This window comes from Pelmatolapia mariae, linkage group LG3_W (assembly GCF_036321145.2).
Source record: "Pelmatolapia mariae isolate MD_Pm_ZW linkage group LG3_W, Pm_UMD_F_2, whole genome shotgun sequence".
In the NCBI taxonomy this organism is placed as follows: Eukaryota; Metazoa; Chordata; class Actinopteri; order Cichliformes; family Cichlidae; genus Pelmatolapia; species Pelmatolapia mariae.
In genome coordinates, this window is record NC_086229.1 from 93365372 (window position 1) to 93381482 (window position 16111).

Consider the following 16111-nt stretch of genomic DNA (forward strand, 5'->3'; position numbering starts at 1 on the left):
TTAAGTTGACATAAAACACTACATTTTCTAATTTACAGCAAGGAGCCCTGTTCTAAAAAATAATAATATAAAAAAATCTGTGAAGCTCAATTTAAATAAGTGCTTATTATTTACACCATAAATATAATTATTATTATATCAAGAAAAAAAAACTGATTTTTAATAGCTGATGAGATGTTTAAAAATAAACATCTAAAAATCTTAAGGATTATAAAGGAAAGCTGAAGATCACAGAAACTAAAGTAGAAATATACAAAAATATATGCATGTGGTCAGAAGAACAAAGATCCCAGTAGTCTAGGTAAACTGCAGGCTGACTGGAAAGAAATTACCAGTGAATGAGACACAGTTGATGAACCTTAAAGTAAAACAGGAAATAAACAAAAGAAACCCCAAATGATGGGTCCTTGAAGCACAGGTCGAGGGGGCGGTGTGGCAGCAATTTTTCACACCAGCCTATTAATCAACCAAAGACCAAGACAGACTTATACTGTACTATATACAAGTACTATAATGATGTTAAAAACAAATCAGAAATCACAACAATAAGAAAAATTAAAAATTAACAGCCTAAAAATATGACATATGAAGACTGTGGTTTTCTAAAAAAAAAAAAAAATCTCTGCATTTGTAAGCAGTGACTAATGGATGCAATATTCCAGATATTGACTGGACAAGAAGCTTCAATTTCCTATTACTCTGAGAATTTAAGCTAGCACTCTAGCTACTTCTTTCACAGATTGGATCAACAGCTAAGTATAATGGCTTAATTTAATTTAATTGACCATAAACTGCACTCTAAAAACAACAATCTGGCATTTATTTTATGTTTGTCTCCCTGGGGACACATTTAATTTGGGCTGATTCTTGATTCCTCCACAGAGTGGACCAGCAGAGCTCAGAGGTTCCCAGTGGTCAGTCTGCCCAGCAGCATCAAACACAGCTGGACTCCATATTTATGGTCTGTACATGTACAACAACTACTTTTACATCTATTCTGTTCACAGTCATCTCCATGCTGCTCTTTGTAGACCAGTGGATTGTCAGTGTGTCCAACATGAATCTGATGTTTGGCTCCATGATTTCAGTCTGATAGGCTCATTCATAAAGTATTCTGTTCCAGCTGCTGGAGAACAACATCATCACTTTTGTGAAGAACGAGCTGAAGAAGATCGAGAAGGTTCTGAGTCCAGGTTACCCAGAAAGCTTAGAGAGTCAGAGGAGCAGCAGCAGAGAGGCGTTTGTGAAGATCACAGTGGACTTCCTGAGGAGAATGAAGCAGGAGGAGCTGGCTGACCGTCTGCAGGGCAGTAAGAGGATTTCTATAAAGATTTAAGCTGCTGGATGAGTGAAAACTATATACTAATGTCTCAAGAGACAGATTAACTATACAGCCATTTCTTAGTGGGACTGAAATTATCATGAGCATTTTGTAAAAAACACAAACTGATTGTTGATGTTGTATTATGTTATTCAGAACGTCTTGCTGCAGTTTGTCGTCGTAACCTTAAACCTGCACTAAAGAATAAGTTCCAGTGTGTGTTCGAGGGGATTGCTAAAGCAGGAAGCCCAACCCTTCTGAATCAGATCTACACAGAGCTCTACATCACAGAGGGAGGGACTGCAGAGGTCAATGATGAACATGAGGTCAGACAGATCGAAACAGCATCCAGGAAACCAGACAGACCAGAAACAACAATCAGACAAGAAGACATCTTTAAAGCCTCACCTGGAAGAGACGAACCAATCAGAACAGTGCTGACAAAGGGAGTGGCTGGCATTGGGAAAACAGTCTTAACACAGAAATACAGCCTGGACTGGGCTGAAGACAAAGCCAACCAGGACATCCAGTTCATATTTCCATTCACTTTCAGAGAGCTGAATGTGCTGAAAGAGGAAAAGTTCAGCTTGGTGGAACTTGTTCATCACTTCTTTACTGAAACCAAAGAAGCAGGAATCTGCAGCTTTGAAGACTTCCAGGTTGTGTTCATCTTTGATGGTCTGGATGAGTGTCGTCTTCCTCTGGATTTCCACAAAACTACAATCCTAACTGACCCTAGAAAGTCCACCTCAGTGGATGTGCTGCTGATGAACCTCATCAGGGGGAACCTGCTTCCCTCTGCTCGCCTCTGGATAACCACACGACCTGCAGCAGCCAATCAGATCCCTCCTGACTGTGTTAGCATGGTGACAGAGGTCAAAGGGTTCACTGATCCACAGAAGGAGGAGTACTTCAGGAAGAGATTCAGAGATGAGGAGCAGGCCAGCAGGATCATCTCCCACATCAAGACATCACGAAGCCTCCACATCATGTGCCACATCCCAGTCTTCTGCTGGATCACTGCTACAGTTCTGGAGGATGTGCTGGAAACCAGAGAGGGAGGACAGCTGCCCAAGACCCTGACTGAGATGTACATCCACTTCCTGGTGGTTCAGGCCAAAGTGAAGAAGGTCAAGTATGATGGAGGAGCTGAGACAGATCCACACTGGAGTCCAGAGAGCAGGAAGATGATTGAGTCTCTGGGAAAACTGGCTTTTGACCAGCTGCAGAAAGGAAACCTGATCTTCTATGAATCAGACCTGACAGAGTGTGGCATCGATATCAGAGCAGCCTCAGTGTACTCAGGAGTGTTCACACAGATCTTTAAAGAGGAGAGAGGACTGTACCAGGACAAGGTGTTCTGCTTTGTTCATCTGAGTGTTCAGGAGTTTCTGGCTGCTCTTCATGTCCATCTGACCTTCATCAACTCTGGACTCAATGTGATGGAAGAACAAACAACCTCCCTGAAGACTAAATTATTTGAAAAGAAAGAAAATTTTAAATCTCTCCACCAGAGTGCAGTGGATAAGGCCTTACAGAGTCCAAATGGACACCTGGACTTGTTCCTCCGCTTCCTCCTGGGTCTTTCACTGCAGATCAATCAGACTCTCCTACGAGGCCTGCTGACACAGACAGGAAGTAGCTCACAGACCAATAGGAAAACAGTCCGGTACATCAAGAAAAAGCTCAGTGAGAATCTGTCTGCAGAGAAAAGCATCAATCTGTTCCACTGTCTGAATGAACTGAATGATCGTTCTCTACTGGAGGAGATCCAACAGGCCCTGAGATCAGGACGTCTCTCCACAGATAAACTGTCTCCTGCTCAGTGGTCAGCTCTGGTCTTCATCTTACTGTCATCAGAAAAAGATCTGGATGTGTTTGACCTGCAGAAATACTCTGCTTCAGAGGAGGCTCTTTTGAGGCTGCTGCCAGTGGTCAAAGCCTCCAATAAAGCTCTGTAAGTAAATGTGTTTCTTCGATAATTGCCAGTACTTACAGTCAAATACTGTTTGTAGTGATGTGTCTGTCGTGAATGAAATGGCTCTTTGAAGTGAACGACGCAAGCCGGCTTCTTATTTGGGAGCCATGTTTTTTTTTTTTGTTTTTTTGTTTTTTTTTTCTCACCCTCTCTCTCACCGTTTTTTTCCGCTTCAGTCCGCACACGAGCCTTGTACTTGTGCTGAGCGGAGGGGGGGGGGGGGGGGGTGTAGCTACACTCGCAGTAGCACAGGAACAGAGCCGGAGAGAAACAGAGCCAGGGACAACATCAAATTAGAAAGGTAGATTAATCATACACAATTATTTTCAGTTGCAGATGATAAAGGATTCAGAAAGTTTATTCATGCAGGCCCATATGACAGAGAATGTGCATCTTCCTTTTGTTTTCCATATTTTAATTTATATTTAATTGTGTTGTGGTTTGCAGCGTTTTGTGTTGTTTCACTTTAAATTTGTTTAAAAGGAAAAAGCTGAAATTTAAGTAAAAAGTTGAAATGTAAATGGTTGTTTTTGGTATTATATGATTTATTTATTACATTTTATGTGTAGTGAATAAATAAAAGTATATTTACGGTGACCTCTAGAGACAAAGCACGTACAAACTCCAAAACACGTACAAACTCCAAAACACACCGAAAGTGTTCCAGGATGCTAGGGACAGTGTTGAGCTTTTGTTACCCAGTGGCTACTCAAGCCAGGAATTACCAACGACCAGATTTGGTGTGTGGTAGTAACAGGTAAATAAACTTTTTTTTTCTTTAATTATTTGAATATATATGAGTGCTTGTGTATAAATACACAAACAATACACATATGCTTTCAAGTGTGTAATTTAAGTGATCTAGGTAGCTCTGTTTTGGAAGTTCAGTTAACGCTAGCAATGTGTTTTGGAGTCTGTACATGCTTTTTGGAGTTTGGTATGTGCTTTGTCTCTAGGGCCCATCGTATATATTTATATGTAAACATATATAAATAAAACCACGGGGTTTTTTTGTTGGGTTTTTTTTTTGTACATTAGTAATTCCTTTGGTGCATAATTTTATATTGTTGTTGATAATTAATTAAAGCAACAAAACAACCGGAAGAGCCGGCTCTTTTTAGTGAGCCGAGCCGAAATTTTCATCACCAACTGTTTGCAGAAGGTCCTTTTTCCTGATTCCTTTTTTTTTTCTTGTATGTGTCACACTTAAATGTTTCAGACCATGAAACAAATTGTAATATTGGATAAAGACAATTCAAGTAAATACAAAATGCAGTTTTAAAATCATGATTTACTTGAGCTATGAAAACTATCAAAACCTACCAAGCCCATATTTCAAAAGTAAATCACATTGAACCTAATAATTGTTAATACTGTTTTCCACCCGTAACAGTAACAGCTATGAGCAATGTTAAAATTATAAATTAATATTTCACATCACTGTGGAGGATGTTTGCTCCAGTCTTATTAGCATAATTGTTTAAATTTAATGTTTACTTAATTAATTTAAGTACTATTAAGACTATTAAGACTATTAGACAAATGTCATATAAGAGGCATGGATTAGCAGATTTAAGATGTTTATTTAGGGAGCAAAAGCACGCACACACGGAAAAATCTATTTGCAGGTGATTTACAGGTCCGTCCTGCTGAGTCTTTCTATACCTTATTTTAATCATATTAACCAACATACACGTGTATGAAGTTCATACACATTCCTCAAAAGAAAACAGTAATGATAATAGTGTGACCAGGACATCCATATAAACAGAATCAATTTTGGGGGTTTACCTTACCTGGATCATGGAGCATGCATCAAGACATTTAATTACAGTCTTTTTGCTTTTGTCTGTTCCTTATTTCTAGACTGAGTGATTGTTTTCTGTCAGAGAGAAGCTGTGAAGCTCTGTCCTCAGTTCTCCGCTCCAAGTCCTCTACTCTGAGAAAGCTGGACCTGAGTAACAACAGCCTCCAGGATACAGTAGTTAAGCGTCTGTCTCCTGCTCTGCAAAGTCCATATTGTGCACTGGAAACTTTGAGGTCAGATCAAAGAATGTTTTATTTTTCATCAAATGAAATCAATTGCAGTAAAAAAAAAGAAAGAAAAACATCTAATAATGGTCAACCTCATCCATTTGTTGTTGTGTCTTACTATTTTTCATTATTTCTAAGTCAGAGTAGATTGGAGTATTTCAAATTTGTTTAAAATCAGGCAGTAGGAATCCCAGCCACCCCTTAAAAAATATTAAGTATTGCTAAATCTGGCAACTCTTCATTCCACCATCGATATAATTTAATGAAACATTTTTATCTGTGTTCTTTATTTCTAGACTAAGTCGTTGTTTCCTCTCAGAGAGAAGCTGTGAAGCTCTGTCCTCAGTTCTCAGCTCCAAGTCCTCTACTCTGAGAGAGCTGGACCTAAATAACAACAACCTCCAGGATACAGGAGTGAAGCATCTTTCTGCTGCACTGCAAAGTCCATATTGTATACTCAAAACTCTGAGGTCAGATTAATTTCTCATCTAACTGCTTAATTAACATGTCAAAAATGTAGTTAAAAAAGGTCAAATTCATTCATTTGTTGTTATATCTTACTTTTGTCATTATTTCAAAGCCAGTAAATCAACATCACATGTTGAAAATCTAGTAACTCTACACTGCAGCATCAAAACACTTTAATTTCAATGTGTTTCTCTTTGTGTTGTTAAATTTTTTTAGACTGGGTGTCTGTAACCTGTCAGAGAGAAGCTGTGAATTTCTGTCCTCAGTTCTCATATCCCAATCCTCTAGCCTGACAGAACTGGACCTGAGTGACAATGACCTGAAAGATTCAGGAATGAAGCTTCTTTCAACTGCATTGGAGAGTCCGCATTGTGCACTAGAAAGTCTGAGGTCAGGATTCAGTCTTTTCCCCTCTGTTTTTGTGGACCCCAATGAACATGAGCCACACGATTACACGTCTAATGAGAGCCGTGACAGCTGTAGTTTTTGTTGGAAAACAGTGACAACACTGACTTTATATGCAGGTTTGCCCACAGACTACAGGACCCATCAGCCTTGTCACAGCCATCCTCCTGCCATAGCTCACTGTGAATAAATAGATACAATGTCATTAGTGCATTAGCTCACTGTGCCACGCCTACATTGCAGCATGCTCACCCTGCCACAGTGTTTTGAATCTGTATTAGATCACTGATTAAACAATAAAATATATTCATTTTATTAACCTTTTATTGGATTATCAGACTCAGAATTAGTGTTTGTAATTTTTATAAAAAGATTCTCATAGGACTCCACACAATCTTGGAGTACTTTTTGATTACGTTATGTCCTTCCTTCCTTCATCAATATTGATAAAATGCTAACATAATTTGAAATATTAATTTTCAGAGTGGTTTTGAAAAATAGAGTTGAAAAATTGAGAATTCAATTGAATGGATGAAATAAATATGTCATTGTGTTTTGGGGGGGAGACGAAACAAAGACGAACCTTCAGTGATGTGTTCACAAATGGATTGTTTTGTTTGTCTGCAGTCTGTCACGCTGTCTGATCGCAGAGGAAGGCTGTACCTCTCTGGCTTCAGCTCTGAGCTCCAACCCCTCCCATCTTAGGGAGCTGGACCTGAGCTACAATCATCCAGGAGACTTAGGAATGAAGCTGCTGTCAGCTGGACTGAAGGATCCATGCTGGAGACTGGACACTCTCAGGTATAGAGAGTATAGCCCTTTCTCAACTCTCAAGTACACGAGTCCGCACTCGCGTTCTTGGCAAGTCCAGACTTGCCGAGAATGCACGGGAGTCTGGACTTGCCAAGAACACGAGTACAGACTCGTGATTTGTACCATTGGAACAGTAGTATATTTGATGACATCACCGTCCCGGAGTTTTTACTGCCATCCCCTCTTAATTTAACTGTGATTTATATTTGCACTGGAAATTACACGTGATGTGGAAGAAAAGTAAAAAAGTATCTTAAGCAGTTTGGCAAAATTCTTTTATGTATGACCTGTTTCATAATGTCTAATAAGCTTCATGCCTAACTGCATGAAGCTTATTAGACATGGGCAAGCTTGATTTCATTAATAAAAATAATGTACATGTCATATGCCTTAATAAAAACAGACAGGCGAAATGTTTCTTTTAGTAGACACTCAAAACTTACAATAGACAGCTGCCGGGGTTTGGAAGAGAACTGAACAAATATTTAAAACATAATCTGATCATTTTTGGAGCAGCCTTCAGGATCTCCATGTATTAACATGCTGCGTCTGCTCCCTGTGAAAAAGTTCGTCCTGAATTCAAATATGTTTATTAAATATGTTTAAATATTTTACATTAGTGCTGAAATTCAAAATGTACTGACAGCTCAGTATTAAAATAAAACGGTCCAGTTATGAAGCTTAACTTTAATCTCAGCCAAACCGATTTACTCAGGAACAAATAAAACCGTGAAATAATTTAAGTTATCAAAGTGACTTATATATCATCTTTAACCTGAGTAGCGAAAGACCACAGGCAGTCTGAAAATTATGTGCCAGAGTCCGCTGTTCTCGCCAGGTCTAGTAAGCCGTGACCTGCCGGTCAGCTACTAAGCTGGTGGGGTAACAGGCATCTCCGAAAACGTCTGAGCACTTTTGCAAATATGCGATGTCCTGATAAATTGAGCAGATATTTCAAGTTTACACAGCTACATTCTCACCTGAAAATATCTTAAGTTTATTTTGTGACATAGAACAAGTAATATTTCAAACTTTTTAGCCATGTTTTTCCCCCATTGCCGCATTTGAGTTTTGGACGAAATGCATTCTGGGATATTTAGCTGTACACTGTAAAATCTAATTAGTTCCCAGAACTCAAAACTATGCAAAGGCGTTGCCTCAAAAAAAATGAGTAAAGCTTACTTAAGATGACTAAGTTAGGACAACTTAATCATTGCAAGTATACAGTTCTACGAATAACTTGTTTCTGACTGTGCAATATTGATTGTTTACCCACTGACAAACATTTCTAGTTCTGCAAAATTAAAAAAAACAACTTGTGGTAAATTATAATAATATAACACTGTACTGCAAATATGATTAAAAAGGAATAATTAACAACCCTACTTGTAATGGTGTTAAAATCAGCCCAATTTTTATTTTCAAATGCAAAAAAATGTATCAGCCAACATACTGCCCACATAGCAACATTGGTATGGCCCAGATCTGGCCCACACAATGTGCTTACACATGGCCTACATACCGGAAAGACTGACGACCCTTTGGTGGCCCAGATCAGATTTGCCAGAGGTGACCCACACATGGGACCGGCAGTGTGTCTGCAACTGGCCTTGTGCTGGCCCAGAACAGTTTCAGCTCTGGCCCCAGATGTCAGCCTAATGTGTACCTTAATCAAGCCATGTAATAACAACATGTGCCGGAACATAATAGTGCAAAAGTAACATCACAAAACTCTGTTCAGACAGTGAATGGACTGATTCTTATATAATGCTTTTTTACTCTCCCAGATTACTCAAAGTGCTCTATACAACTTGCCACATTCACCCAATCACACACTTTCTCTAAACTGAGTGCTTCCTAACTACATTCAGACACATTCACACTCACAACATGCAGACTGGAGGAGCCAGGGATTGAACCACTAAGGTTTTGGAAGTGTACACTCACAAACCTGCATTTGAAACGTTGACTACCATAGCAGTATAGTATTGCAACATGGCATTTGGGTCTTCTAACTAAAATAGGAACATAAATAATGCCATCACTGCCAGACCTGGTCCACATCTGGTTGACATACACTCTGCCATGACACCAGTCAGTCAGAAGTGCCAGCTTGATGCCAGATCTGGGACATACCTGTTTTCTATGAGCCTGGGCCACATAAACCAAACCACAATCAAGCCAGATGTGGCATGCCATCAAATAAACAGCGCTATCTACGCCAGGCCTGGCCTATATCTGGAAGACATACATCTTATCATGCCAGAAGTCAGCCAGCAGTGCCAGCTTGATATCAGATCTGGACCAGACTTGTCTGTATTTGGATGGACACTGTTCTGCTGAACAACAAACAATTATATTGCAATCACTGTTAATATTATTTAACTGTTAATATCTTCCAATGAAACAAAGTCTCAGATTGAATTATTCTGTAACTATGTTTAGGCTTTCCACAACTTTGTTTTGAAGTTACATTACTTATATAATCAATATAAAATGTATTTACTGTTCAGACACAAGTGCAGTCTCTAGATCAAACAACACATTTGTTTTACATTCAAAACAGAAGCTTGGTGTGTTGTAAAATTAAGTATGGCTTGTTTCCAGTCCTGGCATTACTGCCTGAATGACTGAATGGATTTAGGTGATCCAAATGTAAGTGCAGAAGAAAGTCTTTAACTTCCCTTAAGTACAGTGGCAGTGGATGTGGGTTGGAGATGCAATGACCTTCGACCTGCAGGTGACCATCTTCACTGACCACACCTTCTGTGACGGAGGACTCGTCTCTCCTGGGGCCCTGGAAGCAAACAATCATATTCTTTAGAACACCAACTTATTTGTTTTCTTAAAGCATTTTTTCCTGCATTTGCTATAGAACAGACCCCAATCTAGACTATCTGAACATTAAATGTCTACTTTTCAGTCTGGATGGCCCTGACTACCACCCGACACACAATAATGTCATGAAAGCATTTTTTTTAAAAAGGGCTATGCAAACATGGCCAATAACTTATCATTCCTATGATCTGCAGAATAATTTGGGCACAAAAGTAATTTCACTCTTCAAAAACTTGCAGACTTCACTGTATACAGTGTAGACAGTGTGGACCCTCTAAGTTTGTGGGATATGATTTTTCAAGAAATGCAGTCCAAACTGTCGGTGTTTGTATTTACTTACACAGCATGTCTTGTAGAATTAACTGGAGTCATCAGCAACAGCACAGAGCAGTCTTGTCTCATGTCTAATAACAGAAGACAGGAAACCAAAGCACAAAGGAAACAATAGGTAAAACAGGTTGATCTAAAGTATGATTAAAGTTGAGTCTGATTAATATAAATTTCACTGACAATTACTAATATATTGTGGTAAGTATATTGAAACCAAAATACTTACCACTCAGTTGATGTCTTTCTGTCTAACAGCTCCTTATCTAGACTTGTAAGTTTGATGTAATGTGGGGAGTGCTGGTCCCGAGCCTCAAAAATAGTAAGAAAAACAGAGGGGGAAAAAACATAAAATTATTCAGAAGCTGATTTAATTCTTAATGGCTGTGCAACTGTTATAACTTACAACACAAAAGGTCAATGTAGACCTCATACACACAAATTAGACTAGTCTAAGGAGCTTTTCAGCTCGTCTTTTCAGACCCAGCAACACACTCAGACAGAAACTGGTTCACCCGAAAGACAAAATTCCAAAACACAAACTTAACAATGGGGTGTATGCTGTACAGTGTAGCAAGGAATGCCCAGACCTCTACATTGGAGAGACCAAACACACAACATAGAAGAACCACCTCCACAGGATAAGACTCAGCAGTCCATCTGCATCTAAAGGACAAAGGTCCCTCTTTGAGAATGCAAATGTTCACATTTTGGACAGAGAGGACAGATGGTTTGAAAGAGGAGTGAAAGAAGCCATTTATGTCCACTGTGAGCGACCATCTTTGAACAGAGGCGGTGGTTTACAACACCAACTGTCTGCCATCTATAATCCAGTTTTGAGATCCATTCCCAGACGCCTTAACACTAGAATTACTGAGCCTTTTTTCCCTGGCGCAAGTCCCTACTACTAGATTTACTGGCCTGCGCAAATTTGCGTAAATTCCCCCCGACCTTAACACCTCTTGGCACCCCGCTGAGATTTTCACAGGTTTTCAGCTCCATTGTTCTCCTGCTTTTGTTGTGCAAACACACCCTCCCCCAACCCCTAACCATGAGAGATTCAAGTTTTTCCTTCCCTGCAAGGCTACTTTCCTTCCTTACCTGCCTGCATGCCTGTCCATATATACATATATACAGACAGCAATAATGCTGTACATATATACATACAACATATATACACAGAGTTGTACATATATTTATATATTTATATAGCCACACCTTATATAATATGCATAAAGTCTAGTTATACACACAGACACATCTATATCATATATACACACACACACACACACACACACACACATATATATATATATATATATATGTATATATATATATATATATATATATATATATATATATATATATATATATATATATATGTGTATATATATATGTATATATACATATATATATATATATATATATGTGTATGTGTGTGTGTGTGTGTATGTATATATATATACACACACACACACACACACACACACACGTAGATAGATAGATATGTGTGTGTGTGTGTGTGTGTGTGTGTGTGTGTGTATACATACACCAATATTTTTGAATACATGTGTCCATATTTATGTTTCCAGATTGTTTGTATAGTGCACTTTCTATACCGTGCTCTGTCCACTTTTTTGCAATGACAATGCAGATTTTCCACTTGTGGGACAAATAAATGCAGATTTGCTGTGTGTGTGTGTGTGTGTGTGTGTGTGTGTGTGTGTGTGTGTGTGTGTGTGTGTGTGTGTGTGTGTGTGTGTTTGTGCAACATTGGCATTTGTTTACTTAGATCCAAGGCAGGCCAAACCTCTGTGTTACAACCTACATACAAAAGACAGACATTCACAATATATGGGTACACAAGTCTGTTTTATTTCAAAGTGTTTCAAACTTTGAAACGAACAGCTGTTCCCTACCAAGCATTTCTTGCAGCTGGCAACAACGGTCGTGCATTCAGTATAGTTGTGACTTCCGCAAAAAATGTGGTCAAAATCTCATGAGTAAGTTGAAGCATTTCTACCAGGCATTTCTGAAAGTTGTAACACAGAGGTTTGGCCTGCCTTGGATCTGAGCAACTCTGAGTGAGCAAATGCAAATGTGCCAGGCCTCAAGGACAACGGGTGGTTTGCACAACAAAAGCTGGAGGAGAAACAAGCTGACGACCTGTGAAAATCTCAGCAGGGGTGCTTAACACCTCGGGACTTGCACCAGAAAATAAAAAAGCCAGTAATTCTAGGGGGTGTTGGGTTTAGGGAAGTTACGCAAATTTGCGCAGGATAGTAAATCTAGTGTTAACGCCCACTCACACCCTGGGCCATCTGACCTCTGGAAATCACATGATAGGGTGGAGCCAGGTTTCACAATGAGCTCACCCGAAACCCTGGCTGATTGTGACCCACGCCTGCTTTCACACCTTGGCTCATGTGATTAGGTAGAGGATCATCAGCCAGTACTTTGTCCCTCTTGGGGGGATACTCCCACAGGGCTCAAATCTGGGACACTCCACCATTTGACTCTTAGAACTGAAGAAGCTTCTCGGATGAGAGGCGAAACGTCTTCAAGCAACTTAAAGAAGTCCAGACACTTTTCTCTCCAAGCTCCTTAGACTACGATGACCTGGATGACTGAGAACCTTCACAGACACAAATTAGACTAGCACATATAGTACTAAAAACACCATCTATTACTGTGTTTGAATGTGGGGTATTGGCACTGTCAGTTTAGGCACATAAGAGATATGGGTTTTAAAAAACCCACCTAAATGTCATCATTACATAGGATGAGAAGTTCAGCCATCCGGAAGGGGCTCAGAGTAGAGCTACTGCTCCTCCACGTTGAAAGAGGCCAGTTGAGGTGGTTCGGGCATCTGACAAGGATGCCTCCTGGATGAAGTGTTCTGGGCATGTCCCACCGGGAGGAGGCCCCGGTTCAGACCCAGGACCAACTGGAGAGATTATATCTCTCAGCGTCCCGGACAACCTGGAGGATGTAGCTGGGGAGAGGGAGGTCTGGGCCTCTCTGCTTAGGCTGCTGCCCCCACGACCTGGCCCCAGATAAGTGGAAGAAGATGGATGGATGGATAAAAAAGAAATGTTCGTTAAATGTAAAAACTGCTTGCTTATGTCGGTAACGAAAGGCTAGCTTTAACATTAATAGATGCCACGGATGTTCAAAGCACCCACAAAGAATTAAAATAAATACAGAGGTTAAGAATATACAGTTCATATGTTATAACAGTGGATTGGAAACAAGCCCTCCCCTATTGGCTGCAACTTCTGAAAAAGTTTCATCTGGGCTCTTACCTAGTAGCTGCTCGCTTTTCTGTTTCAATCAACAGTAAATTTCCCTGAGAGATTTTATATAAGGTTTTTAAAGCTGTGGGGCTAATTTTTAAGTAACATGAGTCGAGAGGCAGCGGCAATACCAGGCTAACACTAGCTACCTAGCAAATTTATAAACCTGGTGCTAAACTGAGAGAAGCCACAAAATCAGTTTGAATAAGAGTAAATTTTTACTCATGAAGTCAGTGTATCAGGTAAAGATCCACAGCAATGACAACAATAGTATCTTGAGCTGAAGCTTCCCCCGGTTTGCTCAACATATTCCAGAAATGAAATGCTGGCACCTTGAACATGTGGACTGATCCGTGCTAGGGAGTAGTGACGTGGCATTTTCAAAACACGTCTTTCATCCTTACGCACTGAGAAGCAAAATTTCCAGCTTACTTAGTTTTTCTAAGTTAAGACAACTCAAATAAATCTTCATGATCAGCGTTTTTGCATAAAAAGTGCTGGTAACTTACTGAAACTGAGTTCTAATAACAAATTGATAAGAACTGAGTTCAGCCTACTTAATATTTTTAATTTATTTGTATAGATAAGCCATACATTTAATCGTGCAGTCACTTTGGGTTAATAGTTTTGAATCAGCTGCTTGAGTGTCACTGGCTAACCCTGTGTCAGAAGAGCTGTTGAGTTACCTTGGTTACATGAGCTGAGAAAGCAGAGACATTAAATCGAGAGTTGTGTCAGCAGAGGTTTATACCACAGGAAACTGCATGTAGTTAAATCTTTGTATATATTAATCAAATATTTGAGGATCAGTGTTACCTGCCTTCTTCGCACATTTAAGTTTGTATTGCCAAAGTCAGAGATGCTGCTGTCATTCATTTGATTATTTTTAACATTGTATACTAACCAACAGCAGTCACAGTTTAATATTTATTGTTCTATTTTAACGGAATAGAATAAATATTGTAAAATGAATGATTTTCTACTTCCTAGTTTGTCTTCATTGAGTTATCAGTAATGTGACAATAACTCAGACTGGAAGTAATCTTAATGACAAATGAATTTTCAGACTTTCAGAGGACAGAAGGAGACTGACATGTGACTCTCAGTGATGTCAGCTGACAGCAGAACCATTCAGTGCACTCAAATTTCTCTGTGTACATGTGGAAAAATCTGCTGTTAAATCAGAACATGAACAGGTTTCAGGTGGCATTAAAACACATGAGAACAATGCTGCACTCACTCAGAGATCAGAGGTCATGTACAGTGACCACACTGACACCAAGAGGAGAAAAACAGCTGGCAGCAATGGCAAGGAGGTGTCCTTTTCAGCTAAACAGAAGAGGAATATAAAGATAATGAAGGTCACAGTTTGAATCAGTCATATTTCATTCAATACAGTGGTGTACTGACAGATCCAGGATCAGTCCAAATCATCAGCAGTTTGATCCACGTATGGATTGAAGTGTATTTGTAAAAATGTTGGACTGTTCCTTTATCAGTGTCTAACAGTATGTGTATGAGAGCCATGTAATGTTCATGTGTGCTCAAAGAGACTGTGCTGGTCTGACCCCCCTCCTCCTTTCAGGGTGGAGCCTGCTGGAGTCCGATGGTTGAGACCAGGTCTGAGGAAGTGTAAGTGTGTTTTTAATGTGATTCATGAAAACAAAGCAGCACACATTCAACCATCTTCATCATTCTGATGTCAGGAGTCATCATCAAAGTGTCAATCAGTGAACAGATGATGGATCAATAACTGCAGCTGGATTGTGTTTGTTCTCTCCATCAGATTCCTGTCAACTCACAATCGACACAAACACAGTGCACACAAACCTCCAACTGTCTAACAACAACAGGAAAGTGACACGTGTGGAGGAGGTTCAGTCATATCCTGAACATCCAGACAGATTTGATTACTGGGAACAATTGCTGTGTAGAAATGGTCTGACTGGTCGCTGTTACTGGGAGGTCGAGTGGAGAGGACACATTGATATATCAGTGAGTTACAGAAGAATCAGAAGGAAAGGAGACAGTGATTACTGTGTGTTTGGAAAGAATGATTGGTCCTGGAGTTTGAGCTCCTCTGATAGATTTGGTTATTCATTCTGGCAAAATAACAGAAAAACATCCATCTCCTCGTCCTCCCCCTCCTCCTCTGCCTCTAACAGAGTAGCAGTGTATGTGGACTGTCCTGCTGGCACTCTGTCCTTCTACAGAGTCTCCTCTGACACTCTGATCCACCTTCACACCTTCAACACCACATTCACTGAAACTCTTTATCCTGGGTTTAGTTTCTGGCCTGGTTCCTCAGTGTGTCTGTGCTGAGTTGAGTGTAAAGAGTGTCCTCCAATTAAACAATCTGACTGTTGAACAGATAGTTCAGACCAGCTCCAGTTTGAGCTCATTAAGGTAAGATAAGATAAACCTTTATTGGTGCCCCCATGTGGGAAATTCATGGATTCATGATGTTTGAAACTGTTCTAAATGAGTCCTTGTAAACTTCTTCCTCTTCAGTCCTTTAACCTCCTAAGACCCGAACTCTTCCACGACATGCATTTTTAATTTCTCTTTGGTATTTGGGCATATTGGGGCCCGATGAATGTAAAAACAAAGAATTACCAGATTTTTTTTTTT

At 39.7% G+C, this 16111-nt stretch overlaps 1 protein-coding gene across 1 annotated transcript in view; it reads left to right on the top strand.

Annotated features, from left to right (window-relative positions):
* LOC134625019 (NACHT, LRR and PYD domains-containing protein 3-like) overlaps positions 1 to 15802 on the top strand; it is a 73043-nt gene extending 57241 nt beyond the window's left edge. Inside the window, exons 2-10 of the mRNA XM_065470389.1 lie at positions 883 to 961; positions 1124 to 1310; positions 1478 to 3278; positions 5166 to 5339; positions 5630 to 5803; positions 6018 to 6191; positions 6834 to 7007; positions 15066 to 15112; positions 15267 to 15802. Of these exons, the coding sequence (XP_065326461.1) occupies positions 959 to 961; positions 1124 to 1310; positions 1478 to 3278; positions 5166 to 5339; positions 5630 to 5803; positions 6018 to 6191; positions 6834 to 7007; positions 15066 to 15112; positions 15267 to 15802 (3270 nt within the window). The 5' untranslated portion in view covers positions 883 to 958. The remainder of the gene's footprint in view (positions 1 to 882; positions 962 to 1123; positions 1311 to 1477; positions 3279 to 5165; positions 5340 to 5629; positions 5804 to 6017; positions 6192 to 6833; positions 7008 to 15065; positions 15113 to 15266) is intronic.
* The last annotated feature ends 309 nt before the right edge of the window (positions 15803 to 16111 follow it).